General features: G+C 35.7%; 1 protein-coding gene across 2 annotated transcripts in view; it reads right to left on the minus strand.

Annotated features, from left to right (window-relative positions):
- The window catches only part of POU2F1 (POU class 2 homeobox 1), a 152,328-nt gene that overhangs the window by 58,182 nt on the left and 73,583 nt on the right, over window positions 1-20,563 (minus strand). For both annotated transcript variants that reach the window (XM_054693503.1, XM_037506557.2), the window contains exon 2: window positions 11,836-11,901. In XM_054693503.1, the coding sequence (XP_054549478.1) occupies window positions 11,836-11,901 (66 nt within the window). The remainder of the gene's footprint in view (window positions 1-11,835; window positions 11,902-20,563) is intronic.

Raw genomic sequence — 20,563 nt, forward strand, 5'->3', positions numbered from 1 at the left:
CACTTGAAATGATTATTTTTGTTATATGCATTTCACCTCAATTAAAACAAAAAATCCACAGCTCCAGTACAAATCTTACTGTATTATCACAGTTCCGCTGCCTGTAGCAGCAATCCCCACCTATCTAATTGGCCATTTACAAGCTGCTAGAGGGCAAGTCACATGAGATTTGCCCCTGGGGGAACTGTATGTGGAAAAAAGAGTAACAATTTTGTGAATTAGGACTGAGAAATTTGGAACATGTAATTTGTGAGAGCTGTTTTTCATGACTCAACAGCTATACTTTCAATAACAGAGTAACAGTGTACTGTGTTTAATCTGTAATGAGAATTATATATTACTTCAATTAATCCTATGCAATAGGTAGAAAATATATTATTCACAGATTTCCATTTGCCAGTAAATTTAAGGTAGTGAAAGAGAAATAGCCTAAATTTCTGAATCTCTACTAGAAAAAAAAGACAATAATCTGTGTCAGTCACTACATTACCTTTATGATAAGCAGCACAAATTTCAAATAAGTTTACAAAAAAAGAATAGCCATGAGGCATAACTAACATAAATAACAGCTGAGAGATCATGAAGGAAAACTCTGCTTCTACTCATTTTTTTGTGAATGTATATATGGAGGTGGTGTCTTCCAGCTGAGCCACCACAAAATGGGAGGAACATGGGATAAAGGAAACCCAGAAATTTCTGTTACTACAAAAACAAAAGGCATAATCAAAATCGACGCTCTCAATCATCTACAGAACAGATGACTGTTACATATCTGCTAAAAATTTCCATTGCTACTGCATTGTACGTTCTGACATAGGCTTTATTTTTTAAATTGCTTTTATATATCCCCTTGCAGATGACTACACATCAGTGATGCATGACAGCTTTTCCATAAATGGTTAATGTTTGAATTACTAAATCTATCTGAATGAAATGTTCTATTAAGACAGATTTTTAGTAATTTTTAGTATTCTTAATTGTAGGAAAATAAATGACTTGAGACTTAACAGATTAAGACAGTCTTTTTCAAGTAACTTAAACATGTCACATAAGGGGAATACTTTGAGGACCAACAAAGCCAGAAAGTTCTTATTTTAAAATTCTAATAATTAAGACTTTTGTTGGCCAAAAAAAAAACAAAACAAAAAAAAAAACTTAGTCAAACATTCACCCTGTTCCATTTTCCTCCTGTCTCCTAACCTAGTCAAATGCTCCTTACTCATCTATACCTTCTATACCTTTAAGATATGAGCAGTCAAATGGTGGCAGTTTCCTGCCTTCTGTAGAAACACAAAAGTCCCTGAAAAGCTCCAGTGTAATTCTTTTATCCTCTTATTTTATCTGATGTCAGAGCTCCTAGCTTGAATTATGATCCTTTGCTACCAATTCATCTTATATTGCTTATTTATCTGGATGAACTATCTACTCCCAAGCTTCTTTATTGCCTCCTATTCTCTGGTTTCATTTTCCCACTCTCATAAGGACAAGTCTCTGTACCTAATTCTATCTAGAGTGCTTTCTTACCTTCCCGCTATCTAAAAACTGATTATACCTATTATCTGTATCTTTACTTTCCCATTTCTCTATCATAAAAAAAAAAAAAGTTGGGGGGGAGAGCCTTCCTCTACTTTTAGTTATTTCCTCTACCAGTGCTCTGATTAACACCTCCCTTCTCCTTACTAACTTTGATTCATGAATCATCCATTCTTTCTTGAACATATCCTTCTTACTGGTTTCTCCTTGGCATACAAACATACCTGACCTCCTCTATCTTTCCTTCCCTCTATTTAATATACCATCACCGTCATCTTCCTCTTCCTCATCATCCTTACAATAAAGTTAACAATTATTGAGCACTTACTAAGTCACACATCTACTTGCTTTCCAAATACACATGAATTCTACACAATGGATTATTTTTATTTATATTGTTATAAATGGATTTTTATAAATATAAATGGGTATTTATTTCTTGGCGCGGGCCATGCTACTCATGCTGTCTGACAAGGTCTGGGCATGAGGGAAAACTCCTGAAAAGTCAGGAATCTCATGCTGTCTGACAAGGTCTGGATATGAAGGAAAACCCATGAAAAGTCAAGGTCCGGGCATGAGGAAAGTTTCTGAAGAGTCAGAAAAACTCCACAGCTGGCTCCTGCTACTTCCTTTCATTTGTTTGTGGCAGTTATTGAAACCATGGAAATTTTCTATAAGCTTTAGAATAACACAATGAGTGTTGGCATCTATGCCAGTTTCGGTAATGCACACTTCAGTAGTTTGAGAAAAGTACCTTCCAACATGATTGATAATGAAACGGTTTCCAATATTTCTCCACGTCCTCCAATTTGTAATTCAGTTACCATGAGTAACACTGAGTTTTCTAACAAACCACGCTTGATAGAACTGATGGAACTGAGCCCGGTAAAAGTCCCCACTAGAGAAGGCCCTGAGGTGCCCCGGGAAGTGAAATGGTCCAAGAGAAACACACCACTTATTGTTCCCATGGTACCAGGACCCTTTGGTTCTATATAGAAAATAGGAAGCCGCCTTCGATTTTACAATGCCTGCTTTGCTTTGTTTTAGTTATCTAGCTTGACTGTATAAATCATGTTGAACATAGCACCTGTTTCTATTTTCTGAATAACATACATCACCTAGGGAAATAATATAACCAAGTTAATGTAACCAAGTAGCCAAGTTAATCATAGACTAGGAAAATTAGAAAAAGGATTGTGCACTGTTAATGATCATTAATAATTTCTGAAACAATGTAAAAGTAAAATCAGTCATGATTGCATGATGTAATGATCAAATAACAATTTCTGATGTATAAATAAAGACCCTCTGAGACCCTCAGTGGGAGATGTCTGCACCCTGATCAAGTGTCAGTGTCTCCTCACTACCTCATCTCCCCCTGCCCTCATCCCTCCACTTCGCTGACGCCATCTCGTCCTTGTGGGGACCCTGCCCCGGTTGGAGCTGGACTCCAGCAATTTTTATATTTTAATTCATCTTATAGCTCAGAAAAATGGAGCACAAGAAAAAAATAATTTGTCCAAGGTTATACACTCCAGTAGTAAGAAATAACTAGCAGCTGAATCCAGATAGTTTGGTTTCAGGCCTGAGCTCTTAACCACTAGGTTATACAGCTGCTCACAGAGCTTCCATTAAAAGAGGTGCCTGTATTTTTCATTTTCCTTCCTCAACCATTCACTTCTTTATCCACAGCAATTTCTTTCCTACTTCCTACCACTGATCTTTTAAAAGGTCCCCGGTAACTATTAATAGTCAAATCCAAAGGTTACATTTTAATTTTCCTGTCTTGGCCTCTCTGTAGGACTTGACTACACTGAATACTAACTCCATAAACTCGCCGCCTGGTTCATTTCTGATCTCCATGGTTGCTCTTACTTGTCTCACTGGAAATTCCTACGGTGATGGAAATATTACATAGATATGTGATATAATATGAAGTGGCTAGAATGACTGAATTTTTAAACTTTATTTTAATATCCACATGTGGTCAATGTTCCTCTACTGGCCAGTACACAGTTACTTCATGGGCTCCTTTTCCCCAGCCAGCCCTTTCAGTGCTATAGAAGAGCTCTTCTCAGCACATCTACCTGTGGACGTCACACCTATACAAATGGCCCAAATTCTTTCCTCAGGAACATATCTCTATTTTAACTTCTCACCTATTCACCTACAAGTACCACAAGGCCCCCAAGTGCAACACTTTCAGAACTGAAGGTATCACCTTGCTGTCACATCTACTCCCTCTTAGGCAGTCCCTACACAGATAAGGCACCCATACATCTGGGACTCAAGCCAAACACAGATGCACATGGAGAGTATGCCCTTTCCTTCTTGCCTCAATATCTACTCTTCCTCCCCAAATGCTCATTAAATTTGACCACTAGTTTCTATCTCTACCACTCTCCACCAGGATGCAATATGTCAGACCTAGTTTGTTTGTTTGTTTTTCGCTCCAAGCAAATGTAAAGATAGCATGGCTGAAAATTCTTTTATATTTTTAGGGAAAAAAAAAAAAACAACACAAAAATAGTACTATGACTTGGAACTAAACCGCCCTCTAAGGGAGAAGGGAGAAAATTACTATCTCAAAATCTGAACCTTAAGCAGTCTTTTAGATACAAATCCTCTTATTAGTGCCCAAATTTCTATAGTAATGAATAAAAATAAAATAGAAATAAAATGGATAAAATAAAATAAAATGGATACTAACTTCCAAATTCTAAAATTGTTATTGGGTTGTCTCTTGGCAAGGATCATCTGCTTATTCATAATTCAAATACCACTCCCCACCCCATCAATCAATAAATCCTCACCAACAGTCAAGACCAAGGTAAATCTCTCAATATCTGGTGGTCAGAATCTCTTAAAAGAGATTCTGTTACATCATACACTGGGGAGAGAGCAATCTTTCTAAAAGGTGTTTGCTTTTTGCTTCTAGATCACCGAGGACAGAATAATATACCCTTCTCTGTGTTCCTGAGTTTTTCTAAAAGAACTCCAGACACTTTCATTGACGCACAAAACTACCCACTATTCAAAACATCATTATGAAGAAATTCCAAGAAAATTCAATATTGGTATTTACACCCTCAGGCTTACAAGAGCACTTTAGCCAATGCAGATTATAGTCCACAGAGTAAAATATATAATAACTGTTAAAATAACAGTAATAATAATATTACTGAATTAGAATTAGAAATGCCTCTTGGATAAACATAAGTTCAAAGGAAAAAGAGCCCTTCAGAGTCGGAGATCTGCAATTGCTCCACTCTGCTCTGATAAGAATATCTCCCCCTCTGTTCCTCAGAGAATTTCCGAAGCATCTCCTGAAAACACTATTATTTTATCTGGAAATGTTTTCCAAAACTAGTTTTGGACACCAAGATTTTTCAATTACTATGAAGGATAGCAGGTCAATCCACTGGCACTGGCCCTTTTCAGATCTTTCCTTTTCATCTTACAGAAACAGGTGTCTGATCATGTTCTCTTATGAACAGAATTTCCTAAAACCAACTTAGGCACTAGTAAATGCCACATAACTAGTATATCACCAATTGCTAGGAACTGTTGATAATATTTTTGGAAAGCTATTTCACAAACATATATTAGGTCATATTAATAAATTTCTCTGAGCTTTTTAGTTTCCAAACAGACCTTGATATTATTATTCTGGGGGTAAAAACCATCTGAATGAAAAATCAAGTGAACAAGGATAGAATAAGCAAGTCTTAATCTCTATCATAATTTAAGTGAACAAAGACATATTCACTGACTACAAATTCAATGAAGTAACAAGTGAGTTAGATGCTTTCAAAGAAAATAAGTTTAAAAAAAAGTAAAGAAAGTTTTTATATTTCAAAGCAGCTAAATATTATCAGGGGGGAAAATAACTTATAAAATTTTAACCTCATGCCATTTTCACCTTTGTTCATTATAAAAATAGCTATAATAAGCCAATGGTAAGTTTTCAAAAATAACAATGATAAAGCCTGTGGTAATGGTAATGGCTGCACTGAAGTCTGCAGAATTGGAATACTGTCTAATTCCAAGAAGGACTACATGTTAAAGCCTTTAGAAATCACATGACATGATTAGAAAGGAACTAGAAGGAATCTGAAGGAATTATGAGACTTTTATGATAGATTTCTTTCTCCTCATTTTAGCTTTTACTATTTGTTCATGCTGAACATATACTGCCTACCACCATCAAATTTAAATCCTACCCAGCCTTCGAAGTTCAGTTCAAACCTATCTTAATGCTTTCCCTGATCCTCCCAGCTAGAAACAATTTCTTCTCATGTTGAGTTCTCATGGACTTGTATATACTTCTTATGAATCCTATTACATTTTCACACATTTTCTCTATAAATTTCTTGAGAATAAAGTCAATATTTTGTTTGACTTTAGGGATCCTATTGAAATAGAGGAGCAGCAGTACCTTGTACATTGGAGGCTAAACATAAGGAATAACATATCTCAAAGGATAAGAAAATGGCTATTTCCATTTTAGATATGTGGGTCTTTTGTCAAGTGACTAAACATCTCTAGGTCTCAATTCCCTGATCAATAAAATGAGAAAACTAGCACCTTATAAAATTATTATAAGGATTAAATGAGATCATCTATACAAAGTATTTAGCACAATTAATAATAATGACTGGCAGTTACTATTACTATAGTATTGTAAAAGTTACTTTATAACTATACTATTTTATAAAATTATTACTTTGTAATAAATCAGTTTATAATAAAGTTTATAATAAATGGAAATTTAAAATAGGACAATGGTTTCTTGAAGAAGTTTCATTTTTTAGTAATTTAATTTATGTTACTCTTAAAGATAGAATTCAAAAGAAAATAGGTAATAAAATTCTATCACAACAGTATAGGCTATATAATAACTACTGTTCCCAGCCCATGAATAAGACAGCACAGGGCAGATGAACATTTGTCAGAGTACTAAAGAAAAAAGTATGTCCTTCTTTTGATGGAAAGTGAGCACGGTTTTAATGTTTATCCAATACTTTTTTTTAAAGATTTATTTATTTATGCATACAAGAACTGGGGTACAGGCCAGAGGTGTGAGGGGTAAGAAGATTCACCAGAGACAGAGTGGGGAACAGAACAGGCAGATCGACTGAAATGTATTGCTGAGGGGAACAGCAGGCAAGTAAGGAGAGGTCTGCTGCGCCATGTGGGATGCTCCCTGGCCTGGGATTGAACTTGTGCTGCAGTGGCTGTGGATAGCTTCATAGGTTGCATCTCAACCCCTTGTGTCACCAGGGAGGCCCTCCAATACTTTTTACATTTAAAAAAAAAAAATGCATGTTTTTCTACTGACATTTATAAAACTATATACCACTTCTTTATTTTTCCAAATATCAGCTATATAACAATGGATCTGGTTTACTTTAGGATAAAATTCTGTTGTAAAGTAGAACAACAGTCATTCAAAGATATCCACTTCTTAATCCCCAGAAGCTATGAACAGTTACCTTACATAGCAAAAAGGATTTTTGCAAATCTGGTCTAGAAATGGGGGATATTTTCCTCAATTATCTGGGTGAACCCACTATAATTACAATAGCCCTTCTAATAGAGAGAGGCAAGGAAGTCAGAGATGTGATCACGAAAGGGAAGATGAGGAGAGCAAGAAATTGGGGGCAGGATTTGGCTTTGAAGATGGAGGAAGAGGCTATAACACAAGAAATGCACGGAGCTTAAAGAAGCTGGAAAAGGGAAGGAAGCATGTTCTCCATAGAATCTCCAGAAGGAGCATAGTCCTTCCAACACCTTGATTTTAGGACTTTTGATGCCCAAAACTTTAAGATAATAAATTTGTGCTGTTTTACCCAGCAATTTCACTACTAGTTTTATACCCCCAAAGAGCTGAAAACAGGGCTCTAAGATACATGTGCACCAATGTTCACTACAGCATTATTCACAATAGCTAAAAAGTGTAACAACCCAAGTGTTCATCAACAAATGTGGTTTATACACACAATGGAATTTATTCAGTTATATATGCTACAACATAAATGAATCCTGAAAATATGCTAAATGATATAAGGCAGACACAAAAGGACAAATACTGTATGATTTTACTTATATAAAATATCTAAATAGGCAAATTCACAGAGACAGAGTAGACTAATTGCCAAGGGCTGAGAGGAGGAAGAAATGGAGAGTTATTATTTCCCCTAGGAGAGGCATTCTTGGCCATATCCTTGGCCAAAAGAATTGTTACAAGATACATCTGTCCTACTTTTTATCCAGATGGGCAATTTTTTTTTAAAGAATATCATTATGGTAAAATAATCCAATCTTCTGTTTTCTTCGATTGAGCTACTCTATAGAAAGGTCCCATAACCACATTGGCTAGATGACTACATATTTGTTTTCTTCAGATTGAGCCTGACCTTCAATAAGCTTATTAATATTTTTATTCATTCATTCATTCGTTCATTCATTCATTCAAATCAATTCCTTAAAGGTAACTATGTCAAAACTCATATTCAACCCCCAAATCCATTTCATTCCATCTTTCTGCCAATGTGAGATAATACGAGGTAATGAAAGGTTCACAGTCTTTGTAAAATACTAAACAGTTATGAATTTAATTCTCTTATCTATAAAATAATACTATAACCTCCTAGAAGTATTTCAATTATGAAACAAAATACATATAATAAAGTGGCTAGTCACACATACATATTAAGAATTCAACAAATGGTAGTTAGGCTGCTGCCATTTTTATACCTATTATCCTGCTTTTCTCTTCAATGACCACCTCAACTACTTTTTTTGAGAAATAAGAAAAATGCAGCAATATAATTGGAATTATTTCTCATTGTTTTTCTCCCTTTCCCCTCAATTTTATATCATTGTTTAGTCTTACCTTCTCCCCAATTTTAGAAAAAGGGTGTAACTTTTCATTTTCAGAGTTAAACCTCCATTTTGAATACTGGCCCTTCTCCCCTATCTTGTTTTGATCAACTGTTTTTCTTTCATCAATCTCTTCCTATCTGGGGGTTCCTTTAACCTAGCCTATAAACACACTCAAATTTTCTCAAAACAAAACAAATAAACACTACTATAGTACTTTCTTATACCTCCTTTTGAATCACCATACTCTATCCTGACTCTATTATCTGATTATCTGTCTCATCTGGGATACAGGTCAGAGATGCGGGGGGTGAGAGGATCCACCAGTGACAGAGTGGGGAACAGAACAGGCAGATCCACTGAAATATACCGCTGAGGGGAGCAGTGGGCGAGACAGGAGAGGTCTGCCTCGCCATGTGGGTTTCTCCCTGGCCAGCCAGGGATCGAACTCGTGCTGCAGAGGCTTTGGAACTCATGCTGTGGAATGCTTCATAGTGTGGTGCTTAACCTCTTGCACCACCAGAGAGGCCCATGTCTCATCTCTTGATGAATTGCTCAAAGACTGTGGGTGTCTTACCTGTTTGCAATAGTATCTCCTAATAACTTAAGTGCAATACTTTATATATAGGACAGGCACTTACTGAATAAATTAAGATTCCTAAACTGTAGATTTTCTGTGAAGCTGTCAAAAGCCTATCTGACAAATGTACATTGTCAGATTTAGGTGGTTAACTTAAATAAATCACTGAGTAGGAGAAAGGCAAGGAAGTAACATATCAACACAATCTCCATTTTACAAAAGTATCCTCCTTAACAATGTCATAAATAAAAATGCTAAGGGTTCTTTCTATTGAAATTGTACTTATGCATAAACTAGTAAAAACTAAGAGCCCGTAATTCTTTAAATCAAACAATCTTCAGGCTTGTTAGCTATATTTTAAAATGAAAGCCAATTTGTAAGTATCTGAATAAACTGTAGTTTTTCATCTAATATATCAAACATGGTAATTTAACATGCAAACTGGACTTAAATGTACTTTTCTATTCCTATACTAACAAACTGACATTAGTGGGAGATGCTAAGAACATAGAGACAGACCTTTAATATTTGAGAGACTGACATTCAAGGTTTCATTATTCTCAAATGAACATAAAGGTCCATAATGTGCATGTAATTTGCAATTTTACGAAGTCAATAAATGCTGTATGACATAGAGGAAGTGAGTGGTGACTCCAGAGTCAGGCTGGCTGGTCATCTCATATTTAATCTGACTGCTGTATATTATTGCATTAGTGTAACTTTTTGCATAAAAGCAATAAAATTTTCCTCTATTTGTAGGGAAAAGGAAAACTGACAACTAGTGGTGGTGATGGAAGAATTCTAAAATGTTTCAGTTGTTAACCACAAAAATCAGAGTTTTAGAGATATCAAAAAATAAAATATCTAAGCTGATGTCACTCAGTTCTACGGTGGTAATGAGCTTGCCACACATCCTATATTAGAACAGAGCAAGAAATTCATGAAAATATTTCAACACGTGCACCACCTAGAACTCACCTTATACAGCCCTGAAAATGACTTTAGACCTGAACAAATACAAAGCATTGATCAATTCTGGTCTTATTTTACTACAGTTCATGCACAAACCATATACAGATGCAAATCCTGATCCTGCCTTTATTTCCTGCCTGGTTTTGTGCCTCAATCCCTACTCCTTAAAAGAATAATATCTCAATTGCAGAGCTGTCATAAGAATGCAAATTGAAATCCAGTAATGCATACAGCGCTTATTAAGATTGCTAAGACCGTGTCATGGGGGAAGCGGATGATGTTATTAAATGATACAGGCACTTAATAAATGGTAGCAACTAAACTTCTCTTACAGAAGTGGACTCCCCATGAGTTCGATGTAGTGGACTGTTTCAGTGTTCTCCAATCATTTTGCGAGTCTGTTCATCTTTCCTTAGAAATACATGCTGCCTCTTCTGTGAAGCTGTTCTTTAGGCTCTGAGGTCCTGCTCCCTTTTCCCTAATGGCTTAATGCAATCAACTGCATCACTTCTCTCTGTAAACAAGTCACACCTCAGCAGGTAGCCAGAGCACCAATACTGGCAGAGGGACCAGGGCTACAGAACAATGAAAGACAGGGTCCAAACAAGCAACAGAGAAACAGGGGAAAAGAGAATGTGGCTGACAAATCAGACAGATGAGAATGCTGCCCTTGCCCTTTTCTCAGGAGGTCTACCTGAAGGTCTACCTGGTCAGCCTCAGAGTAATTTGAGAAACATGTTCAACAACAGGAAGCCCCATGGCTAGGTTTCACATAAAGAGGCAAGTATACTTTAGAGATTAAAAGACTCACAAGTATCTCCAAATATAGAGCAGTTTAGAATGAAAGATAAATAAGGCAAAAGGCTACTATTGATATACTGATTAAACTCATCTACAAATTAAAAGATTTTGTGGCCAGGAGGGGTAGAAAGCAAAAAGTGACTCCACTTATCATCTCCTTAAAAGAAGAGGTCAAAGGGTAACACTCTGCAATTAAAAAACCTGATTTACTTTAGAAACTATTACTCTTCCATGTATCCCTGACCATAATTCCATCTTATTTGGTTGAGTATTTTAATTGATGCTTTTACCAGAAACTGTGTCAGTCCCTATATCACCTCTGGCAGATGATAAAGACATATAGTCTAATGTCTTCTAAGCCTCTAAAGCCTATTTGGCAAAAGCACTTTGTCAACTGAATTAAGCCATGAACCGAATTAAGAACAGAGACCTTGGTGATTCTCTTTTATGGACTTACCGTTCTCTCATAAGACCACAGCTTTCACTTTTATATAACATTAATTTTCTCCTGGTAAGTCATTTAATAACCAAATAAAAGGATATACTAGAAATAGGTATGTGTTTTAAACTACAGCTATACCATAACTTTAATATGATCTACAGTGAATGTGGGGTGGATAAGATTTCACTATTTTGATCAACACTTAATAATGAGAGTGATCTCTGACTGAAGGTTAGTGTGTAGCTTAAACTGTGCTCAACACTTCTCCAGTACCATGCACTACCACCTGTGAAATATATTATGCCCATTTCATAGTTGACTAAATTAAGCCATAGTTAGGAAATGGCAAATCCATAATTCACACCCACAACTATCTGACCCAAAGGACTATCTCAACTATTCCACAGTTTTTCTGAGAGCAGCAAAAATGATGAAGGAAACTATAGAAGAAATCAGATAAGCTTAAGCAAACACCACCCAGTACCTACAAATACAAAATTCTAGTTGACATCTCAATTCTCAGATCAGTCTTGCCAAGTATGAGGCACAGTTGAATGGAGAGTTTCTTTCATTAGCTCTATTAAATCTAATTAAAAAGGTGGCTCTGAGAGGCATCTCTTACCTGTATTGCTGTCTCCACTCTCCATAGATGGTTTACTGGTTTCTGACGGATTGTTCATTCTTGAGTCTGCAATAAACAGGTGAAGAAGGCTTTTTTAAAAATTAGGAATGTAAGGTTAGGAAGGCAAAGTTGTAGCAGAGGAAAGGGTTAAGAATACTTCGTGTTACAATCCTACAGTTCAAGGAGAGACAGCATAATACTAAAACATCAGAAACTGCAAAGAAAGTTTATCTGAAAGAAATTCAATATTCCGGAATCTAAACCCTGAAGTAAACTACAAATAAACTATCTTCCGAAAGAATTTTAAGATTGTTCCAAGAAAGGTAAGAGAAATCTAACTTGAAAAAATTTATAATAGTCTAACATATAAAAGGAATAAATTCTTCAAAAGCATAAAATATGTTAAAGCCACAGAAGATATGGAATACTTCACAAAGTAAAGCATGTTAGTATCAAATAAAGTTTTTCCCCATAAGTAAAGATATTAATTATAACCAAAACAATGTTGTCATATTCATAATAGACTGAACACACTAAATATATATTAAAGGAATATATGCCAAATTCATACCTCAGTCATAATCCATAGAAGAGTTGTATCACCAGGCATAACAGATATAGCTAATAATTTCAAAATTACATCATAACCACACCCACTTAAAAATTATATTATCTTGGTACCTAAATGAACTTGTCAATGTGGGTTTCTTTCTTATAGGGATATCTGTTTAATGAGGGTTTCATTGCAAAAATATGCAATACTAAGTATCCTGGAAGATCTGTAAGAGACAGAGCAATCTGCTTTTCTTCTACCTCTTCAAAGGGACAAAGACTAAATACAGTAAATATATATCTCACTCTATTTTTGCAAACTGATCTTACCATATTTATAATCAAACAAGTTTACTATGAGGCAAATTCTGCCTTTGCCCATAATAAGCTTAAGACTCATTTAACTATAACTGTTAGTTGAGAATACTTAAATTATATTGTATATGATTTGTCAACCAAAGAGTACATTAGTAGTCCCAAACAAGTTGTCCAGTTGCATTATCCCCAAGCATAATGGATGAGAATCAGGAGTTCTTCTCCCCATAAATTTCATTTCCAACACAGAAGCTGTATAATAGTTGTTCTAATACAGTCTTGACAACAGAAGCTTGTCTTACGGATTTATAAAATTCTATCATATCTTTGGTTCAAATGTTCAAAAGGTTCAAATTCTGAGTCATAAATAATGGTGGTTCCACAACTTCCTCCCCACACCTACTGTACAGAAAAATTTTAAGAATCATCTGAAGACACACTAAGGTTTGAAAGGAACAGGTGTACAACTTAGTGAAAATCAGCTTTCTGAATGACTTAGCCAAAATCTTAGGAGAGTCAAAATCACAACAGATATAATAAAGTAATAAAAATGATGAACCAGTTAACATTCATAAAAAGGACAATTTTCCACACATCATAAAAACAAAAAAAGGTATAATTCTTAACAAGTCTCACCTTGTCCAGTTCATACCCTAATTTCCACATCTATAAATTAAAGATTACATCACAAGTATTCTACATTCTACATGAATCTGAAGAATTTTCCATTGTATTTTCAAGAGCTTCAAAAATATTTAACAAAATTACTCACAAAAAATAAAACAGCAAAATTTGGATTAACTGTGCAACTATGAGAAGACTATTTAAATATTATTCACTGCTAACTGAAAATAACAGAGATGTAATTTAATGGCAAATATTTCAAAAAGGTACTTTAAAAGATACTTTCCTCAGTTCCCAACTTAGCAGATATAAAAGAGTAATTTTTTCCCCTGATATTTGAAGTTCTTTTTTCTCTCAACTGACTGTACAAGAAGTCTAATACATAGTCAACAAGTTGCTGTGGGGTGGGATTCTTGACCTCCATTTGTTGTTGTCATTTGCCCTTTTAACAGTGGTTTTCGCCATGCAGTACAGATATTACTGCTATCTTGGATTTAGGCCATGCCTTCTGCCTAAGAAATCAAACATTTTTGGAATTATAATTCTATTTTATTCTTGACAACTGTGAAGGTGATAGGGGCAGCCTTATTTTTCATGTGGGAAAAATAAGATACTAAGAAAAATATCATTTTCAAGGGTCTTAAAAGAGAGATAACAAAATCCTAACAGGTCGTACCATCTGATTCTCTAAGTGATCAGAGTAAGAAGTTTTGATAATTTTGCATACAGAAAAAACTCAGCACAAACGATGGCCAATGAGCCATTGTATATCTAAAAACTAAAGTGTCTTAATCTATTTTAAATAGTTACCAAATCAGTTTCTATATTCAAAGCAGACATGTCCCTCCCCAAAGGCTTGTTGGTCTACAGGGAAAATTAAAAAAAGAAAAACAAAACAAAACAAAACAAAAACTTTTATGAAGAACAGAAGTTAGCTTTTATAACTTAAAAAAAAAAATTATATCAGACCAAGTTTAAAAACAGTTAATAGTTTCTAAAATGCAAAAATTTACAGTCTTATTGTAGTAACCTTCTTACATCAGCATTTATGCACTATGACTCCACCTTCTTTTCCATTAAGCCTTTTTGGTTTTTATGTAACTCAGCTGTATTAAATATGCAAAATATATTATTAATATGTATATATTATTTAGGTACACATTATATACCTTGTTTAAAATTCAGAATGTTTTTAGAACTTCATGAAATGCTCTCAAATAGACATTTCCAAAAAGCAAAAATGTCCTCCACTCAAATTGAATTCTAAATCCACACTATTTACTGAAAATATCCTCTGAACCAGAAGAACTAGTGGTAGGGAGGGACCTACTGCAAATTCCAGGATGCTTGTGCTTTGCAAATGCTTTCCTCCTTCCCTGCTCAATCCACTGTTCCCCCTCCCAGGAGCTGGTTGCATATGCGATTAAGCATTTATGCATAGTCAACCCCACACATGCTATTTCCATATTAAAGCTTATAAGAAAGAACTCTGCTGGTACCCACCTAGAACATAGTCACTGCAGTCCAGCATTGCTGTGAAATCTTCTAGAGGTTCAAACAGTCCAAAGCAAGGAAGAAACAGGTATCGGTTTGGGATGAGGGAAAGAAGGTGCTACTATTTCTAACAAATCTACACTAAATTCTTAACAGAACAAGGGTGGGAGGTGGAAGGTGGATTAGGGGGAGAAGAAAATACAACTTCAGTTACACCATAGCAATCTTCAACTGAATAAAGAAACTTCAGTTGCTCAGAGGAGTTTTAGTCTCTCCTACCAGCTAGGACTGACACTGTCAAGGCAACTGAAGCATGAAAAGTTCCCCTTTTTGTAATAAAATAGAAACAAAGATTGCAGCTGGCAGTTTCCATAATGAAGCTTAATCAGTATGCGCGTGATTAGGGCCTTATGCAAATCTCTCCTCGTTAGCACAGCAGCCAGCACTTTGAAGTCCAGGAACAATTCATTTACAGAATACACTGAAAGCACTCCCTGCATAATTTAAATCATTGCATAAATATTTATCAGCCTATTTGCATATTAATTGGCAGTGCATGAAGGGAAAAATTATCTCCTGAGTGCCAGCATAACAATTAGGAGGATAAAATGAGATTTCTTCCAATGGCCTGGCTTCTCGGACCTAACTTGAGATAGTACTGGGGGAGAAGGGAGGGACAGGAGACAGAGTTCTGTTAATATGCCACTGAAATGACACGTACAAATTAGAAACAACTCTACAGACTTAAGCACCTTTAATCTTATTCCTGCTGGCAACAATGACTTCAGTAATAAGAGGATTTGCAATAAAGCTTTCCACACAATCCAAATAATCCCAAGGAAACAATTAGCAAGGTAGAAGCAGAACACAGGACTGTCAAGATGGTGCTAGCCTTCTGATAGGGAATTTTCAAAATACTAACTTATACTGTTCACGGAAAAGATCTCCTTAAAACAAGGCAACAATATAAACCCAGAAGAAGTGCAGGATCTATAAAATGATGTTCAGGAACACAAAATCTATTATCTACAAATCTTTTTATATTACAGACTTAACAGACTAGATTAGTTGAATGCAGTATAACCCCCCTCAAAATCAATCTGAAGTAAAAGACAGTTTGCTACTTACATCAATTGTCCAAAAAATGGACCATATATTTACCTAGTATTTTACTTATTAGTATTTTAAAGTAAGTTTCACTTAATGAATATTTCTCTCTGTATTATGTGCCTACATATAGATACATATATACATAACTCTTACTTAACAATGCGTATTGTTTTAAAGGGAATTTACAAGGTAAAGCATCAACTCAAAACTATTTAGGCAAAACAACATGGTAACATTCCATTCAAATCATCACAGACAACTCAAGAGATACATTTAAAAAAATCCATGAAGTATCAGTACTCTGTTTTTAAAAATAAGTAAACAGAGGCAGAGATAGCTAAAACACTTTACCCAATGTCACACTAATAATTTAGAGTCATGACTCAAAACTGATTTTGCTGACATCAATATCTGAGTTTTTGGCTATTACTACACATTATGGACAGGTTATACATTAGGGGAACTAGCAGGCATGAACAAAAGCAGAGACAAAGATGGCTTGTTTTCAGTGCAGTGAGGAAACCAGTAATTGGTGACAAAGGTTTTGTGTTTAAACGTCAAGTATGTACAGATAAACAGCGAGTGTTCTAGGTTTGAGGACAGTACTCAAGGACACTGTGCCATTAGTAAACTTCGTTCATTTACAACCAGCCTCTAAGCATGGCAAGCCTCCGATTTAAACATGTTTATACATGAAGGTATATATAAAATATATCTTTTCCCCAACATTAGGATTGAAACTAAACTCAACATGCATATGAAAAAATAAAAAAGACATGGTTTTTATAAGGGACTTAAAAATAAAATTACCTTGCAAGTCAATAACAGAATAGCACCAAAAACTTTTTTCAGCTTTTGGATCAGCACTCTATTTCTTTTGCTAGTTTTTCTATTTTACAAAATTATAAAAATACATGTGAGGAGAAACTTAACACTACCATTTATACCTGTGAAACTTGTATAGATTCCTTCCCTGTTTGAACCTTAATTTTTTCATCTATAAAAGGATAACACTGTCATGAGGCTGCTGTCAGGATAAATGTGCTCACACCTCTCAGACTAAGTCATGGACTAGAGCATGGGTAGTCATGTCACTTTTCAAGAGCATCAATTTTATTCAATAATAATTCACAACAGTGTGATAAAACAAGCAAGAATATATGCTAGAACATAATAAAAATTCTAATGAGTCTTTAGGACAGAATGTTTTGGACTATCAAGTTCTGCTTGGAGGGAAAAGATGAGAAGCATGATGAAGGTGACTAGAACATAGATGTCAATAAATGTTTCCCTCCTCTTCTGTTTTTGTTGAATTTTACATTTCCAACCTGTACTTTATAGCATATATCTGCAATTCGCCTTCTATCTTTTGCAGTAACACCTCTGTACTTCCCTTCGTATGCCAATTTGGTCATTCCTAAAACTAAGGATGACTTGGAACTAGAGCCAGATAGTCACAGCTAACTAAGGAATGTTTGCTGGAAGGTAACTTGCAGGAGCAGGACCTCAGTAATTAATAATCACCCCTGCAGGGCCTCTGCACAGCAGGGGACTCATGAAGTACCAACTCAGATAAAGCACTCTCTCCACCTTCCCCTCTAGGGCACACTTACCATCTCCACTCCAGTTGCAGAGGGAGAGATGGGGGGCAAAAGGAGGCGGCACTGAGATGGTACTGAGATTCAGCTCTCCAGGTGACAGGCAGCTGACATTCTAACAAGGGAAAGACAACAAAACTCCCTTTCTGCCACTCTTAATATGGTGTGTTCTCGAGATAAAGTTTAAAAACTGGGAGGTTGTTCAGGTCTCTATACATGGACCATGGACGGGGGATGGATGGCAACCATCTTTTCCCTCAACTCCTCCAATCATAACGTAGGTAGGTATGAGAGAAGGGAATAAACAGCCTTTCCTCCGAAGTCTCATATGTTCAGTACACTTAATCCTTTACCTGAAATATCAAATTAACACTTAACCTAAAAAGAATATCCTTGTCAAAAAAAGAAAATCATTGCTGGAAGGTTTGTGGGATTTTTCAGTCATTCATACATTAGTGAGAATTAATCCAATTCAGTTGCTTTCCTTTAACACCTAGTTTAGGAGTTGATTAGTGACATAGTAGTTGTTTCCATTGGAAAAGGAGCCAATACACTTTTAAAATAAATGTTTATATGACCTGGACTTGGGGAGAGGGATGGGGGGGGGGGGCAAAGGGTTCATAAAGGTAGTAAAAATACCAAATTTACATGTAGAAGTATAAAAAGGAGCTGAAAGGGCAAAATTAAAATTTACTTATTTCAAAATTATACGTAATATTGAGCCTTTTCTCTTAAAGAAAGGAAGAACTGCTCTTTGGGAACCGAGGATTCATGGCTAACGCTAATTTATTAGAACGACTTTTCACTCATGGCCTTATGGACTTACAGGCCAGAAATAAAATAGAAGACAATGACAACTGAATTACAAACTAGCTTTTAAAAAACATAGCTTTTATGAGTGAGTGAAATAAGGTCAGCCTGTACTCAACCTACCTAAACCACTGAATTCCAAAGTGGTCACATCCCATGTGAAGAGCCATTTGTACATACTATTCTGGACTGGCTGCCCAATGAGTACACCTGGCCGGTTCAATGTGTGGGAATTTTTGAGTCAACATTATTCCCCACCCCCACCCCACTCTACCCCATAGTGAGGTTTCCATTTCATCACTCCACAGGTTTCACCTACAGTCAATCTCAAGCATACTCAAATATCCCTTTTCATCTTTATCCCTTTTCAAAATCTGCTATTACTTTGGCATCCTATTAGCTTACTTACAAAAAACACTTAATGATGCTGCCTCAACTACTGCTCAATAATACAAATGCTTATTTTACAAAAAAATTCATCCTAAAACCCATCACCCACATACAGCTTAAAATAAATTACTAGTGCCCTAAATCAAAAGAACATTACAGGATTTGAAAATTTCTTAGAGCACATTATGGGTATGAGCACTGCCACTATTTTTACACATTTATATCACCATATATATGAAACATGTCCTGAGGCTACAATATGGGTGTTTCAGGGATCTTAAAAAAAAAAACAAAAAACAGGTTTTAAAATGAAGTGTCTCTCATTTCTAAAAATCTAATTTGCAAATGACAAGAAAGAATTTACTGTACCCATTTGGTCATTAAGCGCTGCCAAATAACCAGATATCTGAAGTATGACTTTTTTTTAAAAGAATACTTTGTCCAAAGGAGCAAAGACTACGAATTGGAGCAAAGAAAGTTTGTTCAATAAATGGTGCTGGGAAAACTGGGTCGCTACATGCAAAAGAATGAAAAGCTTGACCACTACCTCACACCATACACAAAAATCAACTCAAAATGGATTAAAGAACTAGACATAAGACCTGAAACCATAAAATACATAGAAGGAAATATAGGCGAAACACTATGTGATATGCACATCAAAGACATCTTTACAGACACATCACCCAAAGCAGTGATAGTGAAGGCAAAGATAAACAGCTGGGACTACATCAAATTAAAGAGCTTCTGCACAGCAAAAGAGACAATAACAAAAACAAAGAGAAACCCCACCAACTGGGAGAATATTTTTGCACACAACACTAATGATAAAGGACTGATCACAAAAATCTGCAAAGAGCTGATGAGACTCAACAACAACAAAGAAAATAATCCAGTCCAAAAATGGGCAGAAGAGCTAAAAAGAAACTTCTCTGAAGAGGAAATGCAAATGGCCAACAGGCATATGAAAAAATGTTCAACATCACTTGTAATCAGGGAAATGCAAATCAAAACTACCATGAAATACCATCTCACACCAGTGAGAATGGCACATATTAAAAAAACTAGCAACAACAAATATTGGCGAGGGTGTGGAGAAAAAGGAACTCTCCTGCACTGTTGGTGGGAGTGCAAACTGGTTCAACCACTATGGAGAGCTGTGTGGAGATTTCTGGACCTACTAAACATAGAGCTTCCATATGATCTAGCAATTCCACTCCTAGGTATTTACCCAAAGGACACAAACATCAATTCCAAAGAGCACCTGCACCCCTATGTTTATAGCAGCACTATTTACAATAGCTAAGCTTTGGAAACAGCCCAAATGCCCAAAAATAGATGAGTGGATCAAGAAGATGTGGTACATATATACCATGGAATATTACTCAGCATTCAAAAAAGATAAACACATGCAATTTGCAGCAACATGGATGGCGCTGGAAGGGATCATGCTCAGCAAAATAAGCCAGAAAGAAAAAGAAAAATACCGGATGGTCTCACTCATAGCAGGAACCTAGAAAACTTAAATAAGGGACCAGGAAAATGAATAACTATAAGAAAGTGAAAATCAAAATCAACAAAAAACTATGAACCAGAGACACTCTATGGGGGGTAGAGGGCGGGAGGGGAGGGATTGGGGTCAGAATGGGGGGTTGCAATTGTATGGGGAATATAAAAATAAAATTTATTAATAATAAAAAAAGATACACTGCTGAGGGAAAAATTGGGCGAGACAGGAGAGGTATGTTGTAAAAAAAAAAAAAAAAAAAGAATACTTTGTCCCTAATATTTTATAGCTGTCTTGTTCATGTCTAATTCAACAGTATTTTTTTTCA

Source organism: Talpa occidentalis, unplaced genomic scaffold (assembly GCF_014898055.3).
Source record: "Talpa occidentalis isolate TD23 unplaced genomic scaffold, MPIMG_talOcc4v2.1 talOcc4.12, whole genome shotgun sequence".
Lineage (NCBI taxonomy): Eukaryota > Metazoa > Chordata > Mammalia > Eulipotyphla > Talpidae > Talpa > Talpa occidentalis.